This window comes from Haliaeetus albicilla, chromosome 18 (genome assembly GCF_947461875.1).
Source record: "Haliaeetus albicilla chromosome 18, bHalAlb1.1, whole genome shotgun sequence".
In the NCBI taxonomy this organism is placed as follows: Eukaryota; Metazoa; Chordata; class Aves; order Accipitriformes; family Accipitridae; genus Haliaeetus; species Haliaeetus albicilla.
Window position 1 is genome coordinate 2,372,414 of NC_091500.1, and position 19,275 is coordinate 2,391,688.

General features: G+C 40.6%; 1 protein-coding gene across 2 annotated transcripts in view; it reads right to left on the reverse strand.

Moving 5' to 3' along the window:
* Positions 1 to 19,275, reverse strand: part of INTS9 (integrator complex subunit 9) — a 70,892-nt gene that overhangs the window by 32,888 nt on the left and 18,729 nt on the right. For both annotated transcript variants that reach the window (XM_069805514.1, XM_069805515.1), the window contains exons 7-11: positions 16,481 to 16,601; positions 14,309 to 14,443; positions 9,267 to 9,378; positions 3,290 to 3,470; positions 784 to 844 (exon numbers count right to left, since the gene is read on the reverse strand). In XM_069805514.1, coding sequence (XP_069661615.1) covers positions 784 to 844; positions 3,290 to 3,470; positions 9,267 to 9,378; positions 14,309 to 14,443; positions 16,481 to 16,601 — 610 coding nt within the window. The remainder of the gene's footprint in view (positions 1 to 783; positions 845 to 3,289; positions 3,471 to 9,266; positions 9,379 to 14,308; positions 14,444 to 16,480; positions 16,602 to 19,275) is intronic.

The following is a 19,275-nucleotide window of genomic DNA, read 5'->3' on the forward strand; positions in this document are numbered from 1 at the left end:
TTCCCAGTGGAGAAAGTAAGATTTCCTTTCTTGATATGTGAGATAACTCTGAAGGCATGAGTTATGCCACATTTATTTAATGTTTGGTTGGCTAAAACTTCCCCTCAAATTATTTTGTTGCAGGGAATATCCCCTCAACATATGTTGCAGGGAGATTCCCCCCAAAGATAGGAATCTGATTCCTCTTTGCTTCACTAAGATGCTAGCTCAAGTAATTTCATTTAAAATTGCCAGTGACGGCACTCAGTGCTGCAGCTTTAACTTTTTTATATCAAACCTCTCTTTCAAGATACCATTTCTCCTGCAGCAGACAACATGGTGCCTATTTCAGCTAGGGAGGTAGGAGCTGGGATGACTAAGCTGTCTCTGATAAGTCTGATAAGTCTTAGTTTTACAGACTTTGAAATAAACTGCTTGGACAAAGGGAATATTCGTGGTTGCAGTCTGATAAGAGCAAACATTCAACCATGTGTATGCCAGATAGCCTTCTGCGGGGGAAGAAGTAAAACAGGCGAGCATATGTAAGTTATACACTGAAATAAACATCATGATAATTTTTGAGTTGAGGGAACACCATCATTCATTCCTCCCCCACACTCCCAAATTAATCACAGAAAGCAAAGGGAAAAAAAAACAACCAACCCCAAACTTGTATGAATAATGACACAGAACTATTAAAAAGCTGCAGAAGCATTCATCATAAAAACAACAGCCACACAGGACTGTTCCAGAAACCCTATCACTCTGTGATCTTAGCAAACAGTAAGACCATGGTTTCCTTACCTCAGCATGGGGAAAAGGAGGTTCTGGAAGATATACCTTTGTTTGTTTGTTATGACACAACCTTTAAAAGAAAAGGAAAATCAGCTGGGTTAGAGAGGTGCAGAACATCCTGCAGTTATCTGCTGCCATCTACTGTTAAACTTTTTCTGGAGAAAGCCACTTCCTATCTGTGGCATCAGGTGCAAAATCGCCAATTTGTTTTGTTGCCTCCAGCCTTTCTGTTCGGAGGACCAACACCTACAGGACAGGACAACTCAGTCATAGCGAGATCATGTAGAGAAGATGCAAGACAGCTGAAAGTAATTTTGTAGACAGTATGTAACAGAACTCCTTTGCTGCTGAAGACAAATTTGTAACTCAACATCCACATCAATTCATAGTCCAGACCTCAGCAGTTTTTGCAAAGCCAAATCACTTGTCAGCAGAAAAATTCCACTTGCCTCATCCCACTTCTTAGCAGTGACTTGGTCCTTTTGTTCATTATAATCTAATTCCCTTATGCATTTTATTATTGCAGCTACAATGTCGGTAAACAGCCCCTGACCATGGCATAATGCTCACTGTTACCTGCTGTTTTACATCAATCATTTATTTTTAAAACATAAATATTGAAAGTTGTTGATTAGCTCTAGCCAGACTCCTGATTCATCCTATTACAGAAGTTAAAAAAAGATATTTGTCAGAGGTCTGTGTGATGTTACAATTATCTGTAGTGACACTGTCCTGGTGGCTTTTTCTGGGAAACACTACCCATCTCGTATTTTCTTCACTTTATTAAAAAGCAATAAGCCTGGGTCAAACTAAATTTGATAAAATGTAAGAGATACTTAAGAGCAGGACATTTCTTTCAGCTGACTAAACAGTAGAATAGGAAGGCTGGAATCCGTGAATTTCTACCCCAGTTCTGACCCCAAACCTCTATTTTACAGATGTTCAACCTCTGCCTCCATTTTCACATAAGTGAAATATTCACCTTACACAGAAGTGTTTGGAGATTAGTTAATGTTAGTTTTGACTTTTGAATATAAGCCACTACAGCAAGTGGAACTCAAAAAAACACTTGGGTGTCTGAATCCTGGCTAGACACAGCAGACAACAACCCAACTGGCACAAGTAACATCCCTGGCAGTATTATTGTAACAAGAATGAACTATGCAGCTACCACCTCCACTGCTACTGAAATGGAATCACCATGTAAGTACAAACCAAACAATTTTTTAACTATAAACTATGTGAGCCAAAACATCCTGGTGAGTACACTGAAGTTTGGCCAGAATACCTAGGCTTGATTTTCCTACTGTTGCGTAGAGTAACATGATTAAAATTCACCAGATTTCAATCCTCTTTACAATTCTCCTAAGGGATCAATTCACTTAAGATTTCCAGGACCTCTCTCTTCATTCCTGAACTGCAGACTTAAAAAATCTGGAGCAGAAGAAAGGAAGGAAAAAGTTAACTTACTCTAATAACCTAGAGCACGTCTCCATTTGTAAGAATTTAGGAACAGTTACAAGTGTTTGGGTTCTCCTTTGCATGGCTCAGAATCACAGAATGGTTGAGGCTGGAAGGGACCTCTTGCGATCATTTAGTCCAAGCCCCTGCTCAAGCATCATCAGCTAGAGCAGGTCATTCAGGACTGCGTCCAATTGGGGTTTGGTGTCTCCATACATAGAGACTCCACAACCTCTCTGCACAACCTGTTCCGGTGTTTGACCACCCTCACAGTAAAAAAGTGTGTTTCTTTTGTTCAGATGGAATTTCATGTGTTTTAATTTGTGCCTCTTGTTCTGTCAGTGGGTCCTACTGAGAAGAGTCTGGCTCCCTCATCCTCACTTCTTCCCATCAGGTATTTCTATACATTGATAAGATCCCCCCCGAGCCTTCTGTTCTCCAGGCTGAAGAGTCCCAGCTCTCTCAGCCTCTCCTCATCTTTGTGGCCCTGTGCTGGCCTTGCTCCAGTAAGCTCATATCCTTCTTGTACTGGGGAGCCCAGAACCAGATACAGCACTCTCCATGTAGCCTCACCAGTGCTGAGCAGTGAAGGATCTCCTTCCCTGACCTGCTGGCAGTGCTCTGCCTAATGCAGCCTAGGATACTGTTGGCTTGGTTTTTTTTGGCCATGAAAATACATTGCTGGCTCAGCAAAATTAAGCCTGAAAAATCTATTTTGCTTATACAGGGAGACCATCGTATAGTTTTGGGGGCACTGGATAAGACGTGCGAACAGGCACAGCTAAAATTCACTCAAGTCAGGTGCATAATTTAATCATCAGTGCAAGTACCAAAAAGCACAGATTGAGTTTGTACATTCTATAGGAAATTACGCTTCCCTAATTATAGAACATCTACTTACACACGCACGCACACCCTTGTGACTCAAGAAACGTGTTCACAATTCAAATCAAGTATATATTAGAATATGTCAAATAGAGATAACCTGCATATATCTATTTACCATAGCTGAGTGCGTGAATTGAGGGTGATGAAGCAGCCCTTTAACACCTACCATTCAGCAAAGATCTGGGAGAACTCAAGGGAGCTGTTGGCAACAGGTGAGATGAAATAAAAAGGGACATTGGAGAGTCCGGCAGAGTCAATATACTGATACAGGCACTCCAGCAGATCGTATATTACTCCAGAGGGGTAACAGGGAACCAGCACATTTCCTCCATTCCGGACAGTCATAGCTAAAGGAGCGAGAAAGTAAAAATCAACTAGCAGGGTTCATATTTAAAGTTTTTAATATAATTCCTTTAATCCAAATATTACATAAGGTATAGAAAGAAGCTCTTGCATGAATAAGCAGAACACATTATGCATACGAATTGGGAGGAACACTTCTGATCATTAAATACATCTATATACTGCCTCCTCCAGGCTTAGTGGAGCGAACGATTATACTCCATTAGCTGGGGGGGCCACGTAACAGACTGAGCACATGCAAAACTCTTGACACGAGAGGGCGGTCTTGCACTGGCACATGAGGATAAATGAGTGACACAAAACACCTTACCATCAAAATAAACCCTGCTCCATCTATTAGCTGTCCACCAGGGGGGAAGGACAACAGTTCACAGGGCTTAGCTGAAAGCACTACACATGGTAAACTGTTCTGTACTCAGTTTTCAGTGCTCTAAATGAAAGGCTGAAGATGTGGTTGTTTCAAACAGCCCTCAAAGGTAGAAGTGTGTGGTGGAGTGTTTCTCCTTTTTAAAAGCTCTAAATATTTCTGTCCTTTCAATATAACAAGAACAATTTAAAATCTCTGTGAATTGTAGACAGCATGGGACTAGAGAAAAATGAAGAAAAGAAAAAATAGGTTTACTCTGTAATTGAAACAGATTTGAGTACAACAGCAAAAGCAAGTACAGAGCATATACTTTGTTCTTTTGGCAGAACGAATTACAAAAATGCTGTACCTTATGGGAAAATGGAAATATTTTGTCCAGCTCACTGAGCAATTGCTGCCTCACTAGGATTTAATCTGTGGTCATGGAGTAAAACCATCTACTGATGTTAATTGCAGTGCAGCAGCAGTAACATTATGCATCAAGGCATTACACAAAAAGCTGTGGAAGAGCCTGAAAACACATATATTACGCCCTGCCATAATCGATTCCTTGACTTCAATTTATTGACAAGCTTTGATAGGGTATGGATTTAGCACATTAAGGGTCTTTTTGCCCCACCTACATGCTCAAGGGAGATTTTTATGGCTGAATATTTAAAGGTTTTATGGAGTTAGGGAAATGCACAGACTCCGTAGTAGGATTTTTCACATGCATTTGGGTGCTTAACTCCTTTTAGCCGTCAGTGCCTATTACACACTGCTGTCAGTAACAACTGGTGGTCAAAGACACCTTCTGTATCAGAGTTATTAAATGCAGCGTAGTGGGTTTATTGCCTAGGTTTTCTCTGGGTCACATACAAAACTATACCATCAAAATACTTGTGAATATGAATAGCAATACTTTACATTTTTCTAGAATGTGAGATATTAGAAAACATCCCAGCAATGTGGTATATTATCCCTCTTACATGGGTAAGTCTAAACTATCCCATCTGTAAACAGGATGTGAAGAGAGGAATGAGGAGATTACGAACGATATTTTCAAAGCCATCTGGGGGCTGAAAGTTAAGCCTCTGGCTCCAGGATCAGAATTTGCCATTGCTTCATTATGCACCCAAAAACTCTGCAAAGAGGAAAGATAAGTACCTATAATCACAGCAGCAAGAATGCTGCATGGGCCAGAGACAGGGAGCATTAGTGATTAAGTGGAAAATGCTACAGAAAGGGCTATGTCTGCAGCTCTGTCTCTGCTCTGAACAAAGATACTGGCTGAAACACCAAGGTGTGTGTCTCCATGAAACAGGTTCCTTTTTCTTTCACTCCGGCACCAACTAGCTTCACCTGGTTAAGACGAATGGCTCCCTCCTCCCTCCGAGGAGGCAGGAGGAAGAGCTTTCATCTAAAGATGGGCTGGTTAAAGAATTTGTCCGGGCCATGAAAAATGTGTTTCATTCCTAAGCCTCAGAGTTTGAATTCACAGCTCTCCCTTCCCTGCAGCCATTGGCTTGCTATGGGAACCTCAAGCCTCTTCTGTTGAAAACAACCAGAAGTTCAAGATTCCTGGGGCCACAGAGAAAATAACAGAGGGTAAGGTCTTGGAGAAGACACCAACTTGAGTTTCTGTTCCTATGAAAACCACAGAGCTGGTTACCAATAATTAATATAAAATCACAATCTACGGAACAGAGCACTCTTCCAGCCAGCTGCCCTACCCACTAGGCCACCAACCCAGGGCTGCTGGCCCCTTGAATCTCACATTTCTGGCAGTACGGGGATGCACCTTTGTAACTGGCCTGGTGAATACTCCTAGTCACCGGGACAGGAAAGCCACCACCTCTGACAACGCTCTGTGTGACAGCTTTTTGGTTTAGAATACACTACTCAGTTTCACCGTGCAAGTTTATTTCTAAGTGCTGGGGTCAGCACAGCTGGGCCCTACTTCTTGAGGGTGCTGTTAAGTGGTTCCATAAAGGGATAAGAATTACCTCTGAGCTTCTCCAAAACAGGGATGAAAACCTTTACAAGCATATTGCTTCCCATGCAAGCAGCAGGTCCAATCTGGCTCTATGCGCCACTACGGCAACTTTCTACAGTTGTCAGTAAGAGGACACGTATATTCGAAAGCTGTTTAAAGCCCAATTTATCTCTGTGACTGATGGATGCACTCTCTTGATAAAAGTTGCATAATAATCTTGGCATTTCAAATTTAGTCTCCTTCAGTAGCTCCGTAACAAGTTGTTCAATTTACAACTCACAATGAGATACTTGCTTTTCGAACAGCTGCCACCACAAGGTCAAGTTGGCACCTAAAAAGCAAACTGTGCTCTTTTCTGCTTTATATAAACACATGCACACACACACAGAGGCACGACCGCACACGCACACAAAATATCACAAACTGTCCCTACAGACAGTCTGGCAATTTTGCTGATGATGCCCAAGGCAATGTAAAAATACAATTGCTTTTCTCGAGCTGCAGAGTGCTGGTGCTGCAGTGCTGAGCACAGAAAAAAGGGGTTTGAGCTAAACTGAGAAGAACTTGGAGATGTGACAAAGCATGGTTTCAGTGCTGCACACACAATGCGGAGAGGAAATCATGCATGTGACTTGGTAATAATGGAAATCAGCATCTACAACTCTACATGCAGGGATGAAAACAGAGATCAAGGTGAAATTTTCACACTTCCATTTCTGTGCTTTGCAACACTTACTCACAAACGTGCTGTTACCTCATGATACACATTTTTGGTAACTTTCCAGTGCCTGCTTTAGAGTTTTTACCTAGTGTATTCTGAGCTTCTTCTGAAGTCCCCTGAACATTTCGGAAATGGGGAAAATATATGAAAACTACTGTGCTCAGATTGCCTACTCTATAGCTTTTCCCAGTAACCAACTGCATTTTGGACTTCTTTATACATTTGAAAGAAAACTGATCCACTATTTTCTTCTCCTGATGTTGGGGTAGATGTGTAAACACTGCTGGTGTTATGTAAAAGACAGCCCTACCACTACATTATTCATGGCGTTACTTAATTTCTTCAGGTCGCTGTGTTTTTTTGCTAAATATCACTCAAATTCCAGATTCTTACAATGGCATCATTTTAAGCATATATCTTCCTTTGGTCTTTACTAGTTTTCTAATTTCTCTGAGTTTGTCTCATTCAAGATAGAAGCTGGCTTGAAGACCTTCCGCAAAACCCTCAAAATAGTTCAGAATGTTTCTGTAAACCAGAACAACTTGTGCAGGTGAACACCCACCTGTACCTACATATGTAACACATTTACTTACATGCATTCATCTTTTGGATTTTGCTTTGGCCTAAGCTACATCTCTAAGACTTTGTTTAATTTTTAAAAGCATTTTCATTAACAACAGTCTCACTCTTGTTTATTCAGCATACAGCTGTTGCAGTTCAAGACACGAGTGACCACCAAGGTGCTTGCTAGAGCACATTTGCAGCAGAGTTGGCAGCGGGGCAACATGTACCAGTCCTCGGTCTCTCCAGTACAAAGTCTAACATTTCAGCTCAGACTTGCTTCCTTGGTGGCTTAAGGTAAGATGATAGGATGTGACCATGCTACCATCTGTCAGGGGGCAGTAACCCCCATAAAGGTCCAGAAGGGACAGAGAAGAGCAGCACATCTGGATCTAGCACAACAAGGTCACCAAAGCTTATCTGCGACAGCTCATAGGGTAATAAAATTAACAATGCTTAAAAACATTGAAAACACAGACAGTAATACACACACACATACAAACACATGCATCACCTAGGAAAGCAAATCACAGGTGTTAAGAACTAACACAGCTTCAAGGGGAGGTTGAACAAGTTCCTGGAACAGAAATCCACTGAACATTACTAACTACACAAAAGCCATGTCTGATTCAGGAAATTCCTGAAATAAAAATACTTAAAGGCTATGAGATTATAAGGGGAAAGTATTATGTAGTCTTGTCCTGTTGCTCTACTCTGCGCTAGACATCTGCTCATGATTCCTGCTGGAGTCAGGATGCTGGCAGAGAGGATCTTCGGTATAATCCAAGATTACAATTCTTATAAAATGCCAAAACACACTCTATTAATAGGTATTTACACTACAATGAATCATCCTGACCCTGTAACTTGTTTTTTCATATAAACAAAACCCACATAATTTTACCTTGCACCTCCGACAACAGGACCCATGACTCCTGTTTGAACCGAAACTTGTCCTAAACAGGGATATCTGATTTTGATTTAGATGATGGAGAAATCTACCACATCCTTTGTATCATTTGCTTTCCACTACCATGGCAGTCTCATACTGTGACTGTGAGACAGTACACAGATATTCAGAACTTGTGAACACGCACAAGCATTTTAGAATGGGAAAAAAACCAAAGTATTGTGTTTTTTTATTTCACCAAGGGTACATTCACATGTAAAAAGTAAGACTAAGAATTGTTTGCACTTCTGTTCTGTTCTCAGCCTTATTCTGCAATCTTGGGTAAGCCACCTAAATACTATAGCTCAAATTTCTCCCAGGTGTGTAACAGGGGCCAGAACACTTGCTTACAGTGAGGATTCCCTGATTTAGACTCCTAATGTCTTTTGATAACCTTTGTAGTAATCCTCTTATCACAAGCTTTTTAAGCTTATTTGTAAAAAGTAGTTAGTTTAAAATAAAAGGAAGACCTCTGATAAAAGAACAGGTAATATACAGCAGGACAGACATGAGAAAGTGGTTTGATGACAGAAGGGTGAGAGCACAGAGGAACTGAGGTGGGGGAAGGGGAGAAAAGGAGAGAACAGCACTGGATGTGATATTCCAAACAGACAGGAAAATGCTGCCATTCACACTGATATCACAGCTTTGCAATTATCAGCTTTTCCAGCTGTGAAAGCGTCTGATTAGGTTTTATATTTCTGGGGTCTATAAATACATCTTGATATATTTTTTTAAACAGAGATTGTGCTGTTTGCTTTTGATATATTTAAAAATCAGGTGTAAGAAGGGAAGCAGATGTGCTTGTTTTCAAAACTGAAAGTCATAAAAAAAGCATGTAAAGATTTTACACTGGCTGATATACAGGAAGGAAATAGTAATATTTCAGCTGGGAACAATATCCAAAACCTAGGCAACACGTAGTCTGTTGGCAGCTAAGCGACATACTTAGCAAACCAAGAGCAGCAGATGATTAAAACTCATTATACCTGTTCCATTCCAAAACATTTTAGGTACAACTTGTGTCTCTCCAAGCACTTACTGTATTAATGACATCAGGAGCACATCGTAAAATCTAAACAGCTAGTTTTATGCCAGAAGCTATAGCTGGACAACTTATTCAATTCCAGGAATCTCAGAATTATTTCCCACCCAAAGCAATAAATAAAATGATAAAATAGGCAAAAGACTTCTTTCAATGACCTACCCAAGTTGCTGCAGAACTCTCCTACCATGCCGTCTGGGTTAGCAGTAGGGATTTGTGTAAGACCCGTCAGGATGAGAACATCACTATTTTTAAGAGAAGCCTGGTCCATGGGCTGAAACACAGCACAGTGAAATAAAATGAGTAACGAGAGTTTTAACACAAGGTTTCTCTGCTCTGTACCAAGACGACTGCAATACAAAATAGGTACAGCGACCAAGAAAGAGAACACATGGAACACTTTAAACTTAACATTCCTCCATCTGTGAAAACCCAATTGGAGTTAATAAAAATACATACAACTGTTTACCTGCATACCACAGCCCAAAACAAACAACAGAACTGTAACCGGATCCATTGCAAAGTAGTCTCCATAGACTAATCATTTCATGGCCTCAAGAGCTCAACACTGAAAAGGCAATACTTTGCCGAGGATGTGGCAGTACAGTCAGGAACGGTTTGACACTTGCATTCCTTCTCCCTTCCCTTTGCAAATGAAGGTGTCAGCTTTGATTTCCAGGGCTCACTGTCTACAGGGGGCAGTACCATTTTCCTCAACCATTCAGTGGATTCTCTTTGGAAGAGATAAGATCAGGAAAGGACTTTGGGCTTGAAGCTCTCAATTTTGTGTATGAATCTGAACGCCACACAAGGCTTTCCCTTGACTGTGAAGTCTGCTCTTCTGCCCACAGTATTACAACCATGACTTTCAAATACTCATTTCAGATTGTTTGCACAGGCCTTTTAAGAAGTCTGGTTTTGTGAAATGGTAAATGGCTACTGCTGGTAGAAAAGAGAAATGGGTTTAGATTCCTTAATAGTGATAAATTTTGTTAATTTATCTAAGAAATAATCACTTACACATATTAATTTTTTAATGTAGCTATAGTATCAGGCCAAACAGACAAGTAGTTCCTTAAAAGTCAGCAGTTGAAAACAGATGAAAAATCATAGCTTCAACTGCACAAAAAAAACCCCACCATGCAAAAAAATAGTGCTCCCAATGCAACACCAGAGCTAAAATAAGAGAAAATATGACTTGGCTTCCTAGTCTCCCCCTAGTGAATCAGTTTAGCACTATGCCCTCCTACAATACCTTTCTTTGAAGACTGTGCTAGAGGCTAAGCTATGTCAAAGTGAAATAAATGACTTCACAGGGCTATGACCTCTGATCAGCTGGGTCTACAGTGTATGTTGTACTGACGACCTACAGTCATAGGTACAATCCTAGATTATGCAGTGCTGAGGGTAGCTATCACGAGCATCTATCCATGCCACGTCTGCTTCCTGGTGGACAGAAGAGTTTATACCTGCACAGTCTATCTTGTGGCTCACAGATTCAGCAGAGGGACTGACGATTAAATGGTCCAAGGAAACAGTGTGGCAACTTGGTGACTGGCAGGCAGTCTAATGTTAGAGCAAACGTTGCTTTTGCGTCTACTGTGCATAAAGGCTCACACTTTTTTCACTGAGGTCAATCATTTGACATGTTTTATACCGGCACTTTATTAAAGCAGAATGAAAATGCATACCCACTTCTCTCCATTAGCAAACAGAGTAGATGTTCAGAATTATACTTAAGTGTGACCTGATACTAAATATATATTCTTGATACTCAAAATTTAGCATAATTCAATCTTGCAAAGGCAAAATCTACTTCTCTCTCTGCAGATGCACGACAGCTATGGTGAAAAGTTAACTTTAAGTCTCACTCTGGGCTGGGATGCACTTCCCACAGCTACTATTCAAGCAAAGGTAGGCAACTGTAGCCAGCTGCATGGTATTTTATGGTTATTTATTCTTAATAGACTCTCTCTAGTCTCATCAAACAGAAAGACTTCTACCAGAAGAGACTGATGAAGTGATTTCCTCTACTGAACTTAGATGATCACTGTGTAGCTAATTCCCTTGCTCACAGTCCCTCAGTGCCATTCCTTATTTGAAAAAGACCTTGCTCTGTCAAACATGCAGGGGAATTTCACATCAACTTTGACAGAAGTTTACACTGTGCACTGCCTTGCAGGACCAGACCTGTTACGTGAGATTTATTGCAATCTTTGACTCTACATAGCATGTCTGTGAAAATGAAATGCCAATAATGCAATAAAAAATAATATTGAATCTGCCTGTGATAATGTACGTAATGATTATGCTGTATTAGATACGCATAATTTCAGCTGCTATTGCACTGAGAGGGCTTGCATTGATTTTTGTGGGTTAATGTAAAGAATATGTCTTAAAAGGCTTTTAGTGACATGTCTGAACCTATGCTGTCAACTCCTGTTCTCCACTTCAGTGGCAACAGTGTCAATTCTAGCCTCAGTAGAGGGTGAAGCAAAATTTTCAACAGAAACCATCTGCCAGAAGACAGAAGTAAAGGGAACAATTAATGGTGCCAGACTGAACTCTCAAACAAACTCTTTAAAGCTCTTCAGTTATTTTCAGCAGCTATGAATACAGTCTTGCTGAACCCTTCACTTGCACTTCCTACAGACCCACTGCGGATTTCACAAGATATTCCTGCTGCTGCATCCAAGATCAACCCAACAACCAGCATTCACTGCACCCAGTTTCAGCTAATCTGCACATCCTGGGCCATGTCTAAGCTAAGCTAACTGCTTCACTTTCTATCTGTTGTTAATAGAGATGGAATTACTACAGATGTACCATAACTCTCTGCTGATTATAGATGTAACCTAGATGCAACTTAAAATTTCAAGAAAACTTTAAGGTGTAATTTATACCAAAGAAGCGATCCTTCCCATGACTGATAATTCCCACCCGTGCTGCCATCTCCACTATGTCAGCACTTAAATCCCAGTGCTGGCAAAAGGGAGAAGGAGGGAAGGCCTGGGTGGGGGCCCAGTTTCAGTTAAGCAAGATGAACTTTATCCTGTTTGCACCTTGAGAGAAGGAAATGCTTTCCAGGCTATTACTGTTTATATTAGACAAGATGTAAGAGGAAGAAGCCTTCTTCCATTTGTATGCCCAAATAATCTGTGTCTTATCACCCTAAACAAACAAACGGCTGATGAGAGCTTGGTCAACTGATGCCCGTTTTTAATAACTATGGAGGGAGTTCCAGAAGACTGCAAAAGTGCTAAGGTTTTACTATAATTCAAAAAGCTCTGGATATGTATTTACATAAATATATGCTGATTAACTGGATATAATTTTTAAAACAAAATGCAGTGACTGTTTCCATAGACTGTTAAAAGATAGGAATTTCATTATGACTGCTTACCATGATTCTATGGAAAAACAGGTCAGACAAACAACTTTTCATCCCTGATGAAAACATGCTGATTTGTTGAACACAATTTTTGACTCTGTGCCACTCAAGATATTGTTATCATTACATAATGTCTGTCAAACATCAAATAGATGAAGAGCTGGTTGGCAGCTCACAAAAAGCACTAGGCATTACAAAATGACCATATTGTAGGAGCTTGTACTGGTGTTCACAGGGATTTAAACTAGAACAAGAACTATCCATTGTCTTCAACAACCACTTGGAAGGAAATATAAGATGATGATGGTATCTGAAATGCAAATGATATCTGGGAACATTTGTGATGTGGTAAATAACAAGGAAAAGGCAAAATGAATGCAATTTCAACTATCTGGCAAGCTATTCCTTCAAACTATGTGTTAGTATAAAATAATGCAAAGTGCAATGGACCTTATGCTAAAAAATGAGGGTCTTGGAGAGCATGTGGGACAAGCAACACTGTCAGCAGAGTGAATAGTCCAGGTTTCATATCTTGTTAGCAAACAGCGTAGGTCCCTAGGGATTCAGGTAGGCTTGCAGTACAGTTTCCTGCACTCATTAAAGCTGAAACTGTCCTGTCTAACTGCCACCACTTCTGCTGCAGGTTGCAGTGAGTGCACATCTGCTGCCCATGGGCTGTACTCTTACCGGCAGTTCATTCACACACCATTCCCTGCCACAGGGAGGTAGTTTCCTTAAAACCACAGACTTTACCAGAAGTTTCCAGAGAAATGTTCACCTTTGGAAAATGATGAAGCATGGCCAGTCTAACCTGATAAACTGAATCACTATTTCATGTAAATTAAGAGAAAACACTCTCAGTCACCGAACTACTTCTTATAGTGCAAAGTTTCTCCTCACAGAAATATTCCACTCATATATTGTCAAACACTGCTGCTGCTCTTTCACTAGAAGGTGACGAAAGAGCACTATGCAGGCCAGTATGAGGCTGATGAGAAAAAGGGATTTAGAGACTCTGATACATTGCATGTACCTAAGTACAGCCATACTATTAAGGATGGTTTATCTATTGCAGTTGTTCAGCTCCTGAGATCAAGCTTTTAAATGAAGGATGCTCAGAAGCAAAGCTCTTTAGAAGATACTCACCTTGGGGGAAATTACTTACTGATCATGAACCTGACACATTTTCTAAATTATTTTTAAATACCTCCTGCTAATATTGCTTTTAACTATTTTGACAACTTCTGAAGCATACAGTACTGCAAACTTCAAGCCATTCTTCGCACTAAGAATTTATGGATCTAGAGAGAATTAATTTACTGGAAATTACATCTACAGCACTATAAAGACTTTGCCCTTAGCAGAGCAGGGTGGAAAAGTTGGCAGCCAGTTAGCTATCATTTCTCCCAAGGAAGGATGTTTCAGAAGTGATATAGAAGCAGGCTGTGAACTGCCTGTAAAGACTCTTCAGTGAAATATGGATTTTAAAAAAAGTCACTAATGCTCTATTGTTTAACTCTGTCGAAAATTTCCTATTTAAGGTGAAGGAGAATTTCCCAGCTGGTGAGTAAGTTAACATCAAATCATAGATAACAAAGAATTTTAGTTGTCTTTCCCTAGTAACTATTGATACCTGTACACGTATCAGGGTAGTATGTCTTCTCAACACCTGTTAAGTCTAGACAATTGCTAACAGAGGTACCTTAGTACAGCTTCTATACTACACCTGATCCCAGCTGGAATAAGCCCCTCCCTTTTTTTGGAGCAAAGACACTTCACCCTGTAGAAGACTAACAAAAGTCAGAGGCTGTACCTGAGGGTGTGTTGTAAGTAGGGAAGATCCTGAAACATAGGAAACCTTTTCATAGTGTGACTGGATAATCCAATTGGAACTTCCAAGAGCATAGCCCGAGCTGAGAGGGGTGACCTGCACAGCACCAAACAGCTCCTGAAACACACAGCAAGAGACATTAACTTGAGTGAACCCCCAAGAGAAGTCAAACAGGTCATTTTATCATCAGTGATGTCAATTTTAAAAGTAGTTCTGCTACTCAAAGCCTTTATGAAGCTAGTTTCCCAAGCTTTATGTCTGCTGTTTTTATTTACCCATGTCTAACAGGACACATACTCTGAGAAAAGCTTTTCCTGAGGTAGGACCTTCATAAAGTCTCTCTTCCATGTGAATTCTATGGCATCTAGCTGAGTTCACATGGAGCCGTAACTCTAAACAGAGGAATCAGCTGGGGTCTTGATCCTCTGCCTGCCTTCGCTGTATTGAAGAAGCTTGTAGGAGCTTTACATCTTTGAAGACTCTATACTCCCTTAGTCAAATTTTATTGGTATTGGCCAGCAGGAGAGAAGGAAGGACAAGTAGTTCCATGCTGATATAAAACTCTGTTTGGGTTACACTTTTTGCTGTGGAAAACATAAACTTAACTTCAAACTCACTTTCTAACTTTATTTCTTTTTAAATGCTATCTACTGGTGATTTAGAAACAACACTGTGCAAACCCAATCCAAATTGCAGTTTCAGCTCCAAGCATAAGCAACCTGATGTGGTCTGCTTTCCAGGTGTCATTAGAAAGTGTATTGCTTTATCTGTATACAGTAATGTGTTATACTTGTTTTGAGAAAGGAAAATAAGCCTCCATATATACCTCACTAATGTGATCTACCTTCTGGTTACTGAATAATGGAACAAGCATCTGATTCATGCAATACTAATGATTTTTCTAGTATCTCAATACATATTTGGATGCCTTGCAAAACAAGGCAGGGCCTCCATCCCTCAGAGTGTATAAACCAAGGCTCTAGATTCTGCTGATATGCAGACATGTAAAATGGACAACAAGCCATTCTTGATGCTGTCACCCAGTTTTGGGTTTACTGGCAAATTAGGGTCCAATTATTTTAAAAGTTAGCTTTGGGAAGAGATAAAATATGTCTCTTTTCCCAGTAACTATAAAAGAACGATTGGCTCAGATGCACAGATCTAAAATTAGGCAAGATACATCCACACCGTGAGGATAGTTGAAAATTAACAGTAACCACCCACGAATATTGAGGAGTCCAAATGCCTTCAACCCATCCAGTTGCTAGACAAAGCTCCAGGTGTTACTTATGTCAGCAACCATGTTAGTGGTGGCTCAGGGTCTTTTTTCACCAGCTATAGTACAGCACCACAAAAACCCAAATCCACCAAATTTAGTACACAGCAGCACTGGTTACTGTTTCAAACTGTCTTACACATAAACGGCAGTCTCCAAACTTCAGTGGCCCATTGCTTAAGAAAAAGGAGCAAATAAAAAGCTTTGGGTACACAACTTACTTTAACCCACCTTTTTATTTCTTACGGCCCTCAGCAACAATAGCAGGTATCATGGCCCACATACTGCCTACAGGCCATAAGGGAACAGTGTATCTGCAGAATTGTTGGTTCAGTTCATTCTAGCACCTACAATGGATTATAGTCAATGGCTTTATAGACAACAAATGTTAGCTGGGAACCCTGGGAAAGGAGTTTTGGAAGTTCAGGTCGAACCATTAGGTTTTGTTTACAATCCCTAATTTGCAGTATAAAAGAAAGTGGAGGCTAAAGCACTCAGAAGATTCCCAGAAGTGAGATATGGTAACTCAGAAGGGGATGCGGCTCACAGACAGAGAGGATACATTCATTTGGTACATCCTCCCAGCTCTCAGTGGGCCAGCCATCAACTCCAAATTTGAAGGTATGCTGCCTTAAAATTGGCCTCCCCAAGGAAAAGGAGAAACAAATGGATACTCCCTGATTTCACCAAACAAGAACCCTTCCTGAGAGGCAGGCTGAGGGACATTCAATATAATCTCATCTTGTTTTCCTAGGCTAGGGTAACTAGATCTTACACAGGACCTAGAGGGAAATCAGAAAAGGAAGGGCATTTCCAGAGAAAAGCTGGGAAACAACAAGTTGTTACTTTGACCTGAGGACAGCTTCACAGGTACTCACAATTTTCTGAGAATACCCGACCAGCTGGATCTTACTGAGTGCAGCGTTCACTTCTGGCATGGTATAGCACTTCCTCCACATAGACACCTCCACCGCGTCCTTCAGAGGGGCGGGCAGCAATCTGCAAAGATCAACGGGATGCGGGCTTTTCAGAACTTCCTGATGGACCACCAGCTTTTACTCCCAATAATATTCTCCGGATCTTAAATTTTTCTCTTTTTTCTTTTTATATTTTAAATATGCCTGGTGCTTCAAAGTGAGGAGCAAGACTTTCTGCCTGTTGAGGAACAGAACCACACTCTCCGTTTTGCCTCACCCCAAAGACTGCTCTCCTTCAGCTCTCTTTGTTGTTGTTCCTATTCAGCCCTTTCATCAAAGAAGTAGCTGTGATGAAGGTGTTACAGCAACTCTTATGTTATTTCCAGCACTGATGAAAGATGCTGGCTGATCTGACATATCAACATGAAATGCACCACTAGAATTGGTAGAGATGACTGGGATCTTGGATCAGTGTCTATTTTGCATATCCTAAGAACCTGAAAACAAAAGCAAGCCACAATCTTGTGATTAAAATACAGGTACCAGACCATGAACAAAGGCTGGCTCTGCTCTCATTTTTGTCACCAGTCTCTTACAAGAGCATGTGCCCCTGCATCTCAGCTTCCTTGCCTTCAACTCAGATACCCCACTTCCCTTCCGAGTGGGCTGGCAAGGATACATCAGCTGACACTGCAGAGCTCTTTGAAATCCCCTACACGGAAGTATTTAAGATGTTTTACACTAAAGTAAAATCCATCCATTCTGCTCTTCACAGACATTGCAAGTTAGCTGGACAGCGTTGTCAAGGGAAGAAGTGAACTGTAATGTCACAGGCTGCAAGAGAGATGGCTAACTTCTGGGAAATAAATCTTCCTTAGCAACATGAACTGAGGCAGGAAGCAGCACAGCTGCCAAATGTGCAAGAAGAATAGGATTTTTTTTGTATATTAAACCAATGCTAAATCAAAGGCTAATTCAAACCAATTTCCAAAGATTTATGGAAATTGGTCAAGTTTCTTTGATCAATTTGTTTAAAGGAATTTAATTTATTGTTATATCTACTAGGTCAGTGAACTCCTCCATAATTTAAGATACTGAAGAAAGGATTAAGGCCAGCTATTGCCAAGACCGCTGTACAGGTCTAGTGTGATAACTGTAATTCCAGCACATGCTGGCTGAAAGCATACTGTGCTTAAGGAAACAAACAAAACATTCAAGGTCTTTTTTGGGAAGTCATAAGCAACAAAAGGCCAAACAATGTGGATAGTTGTCCACCACTGCACTGAAGCAAAGTGCCTGTAAAAGCCTTTAACCTACCATAAGAAGCATTTAGTGTTAGATGCTTTCAGGAGCTTCTCTTCTGGGAAGAGGAGAATGTATCTCCAGGTAATGAAGAAAAGTGGGGAATTGTCCTTGCTGACTGAAGTAAGTTTCTATTAGCCTTGACTCTGTGGCTACCCTGTAAATATACTCTGATCCCTAACAGAGACCAGTGGCACCAGTCTCCAGTGGTTTCATTCTTTGCTGAGTGGCACACAGAGACAATGAGGACTGCTGGTTCCTCAGATGTGTCCCTGCTGGCATTCAACCTGTCACCCCCACTTTTAAAATTTGTACAGAAAGTTACTAGAGGATATTTTAAAGTCCTGAGTGAATCTACTAACATCCTATTATGGATCACCTCATAATAATGAGATGAATGCGGGCAGATGCTGGGAGAGCCAACCTACAGCCACAAACCAGAAAGTATCGCGAAGCAGCATGGTCCAGTGGTTAGTGTACAAATTTATGCTTAAGAAACTCAGAAGCTTGTGTTCTTAACTGGACATCTGCACAGAGACAGTCCCTCCTGTTCAATGCGAAGGATATAATTTAATATATGACATAACATGTTCTTGTTTGAAGGAAGAGGAGGATGGCAGTACCAAACTAGATCAGAAGGCTGGCCTCTCTTGTCCACTGCTCTGTCTCAGGAAACAGCCTGTTTCAGACACTTTACAGAAAGATATAAGAAACCATCAAACAGGTAGTTGACAAAGTGTCTTTCATAAGGCAAACTTCCTCTTTAGCCCTCTGAATCCTAATCAGTGTGAAAGATATCCTGGCTGACCATCTATAGAGCTTCCATGAGACTGCTCATTTAAAATAAAAACCAATGGTAATAAAACTTGCTAAGCAATTAGTTCAGACTGGATCTGATAATGGAAAAATGTAAGCCACTATAATGAACTTATTATATTTTATACAGTATTTGCATTTAAAATGCTTCAATGCTTTATCTAATGAAGATGATAATACTTTGTGTTTTATACTAACTATTTAGAGTAGAACTAGCTGAACTGTAAAGCAGTAACAGTGATTGATCAGCCTGAAAAATTAAAGTTAGACTCAGAAATACTAAGTATTCTGTCTAGCAACAGCCAAGTATTAAAAAAAATAATTCACCAGGGATTACATTTTCTTAAATAATGGCTGTCAGTCCAACCCTGCATGTGCTATTAGCCAGGTGTTAATGTGTGGATCAGTAAATGTTTGCTCACATGCTATAATAATCAGTTCCACTCACACTTGCATGACACTTGTCACCAGGAATTTCAAACCACTTTGCAAATATTAATTAAGTCCCTGTACACCCTCTATGGTGGATAGGAGCTCCATTTTACAGAAGCATAGGGAGCTGAAGGGGGAAACTCAGAGCACAGGTTGGGCACAGTCCCCCTGTTTCAGCTCATAGACAACACTAGTTCATACCAGCC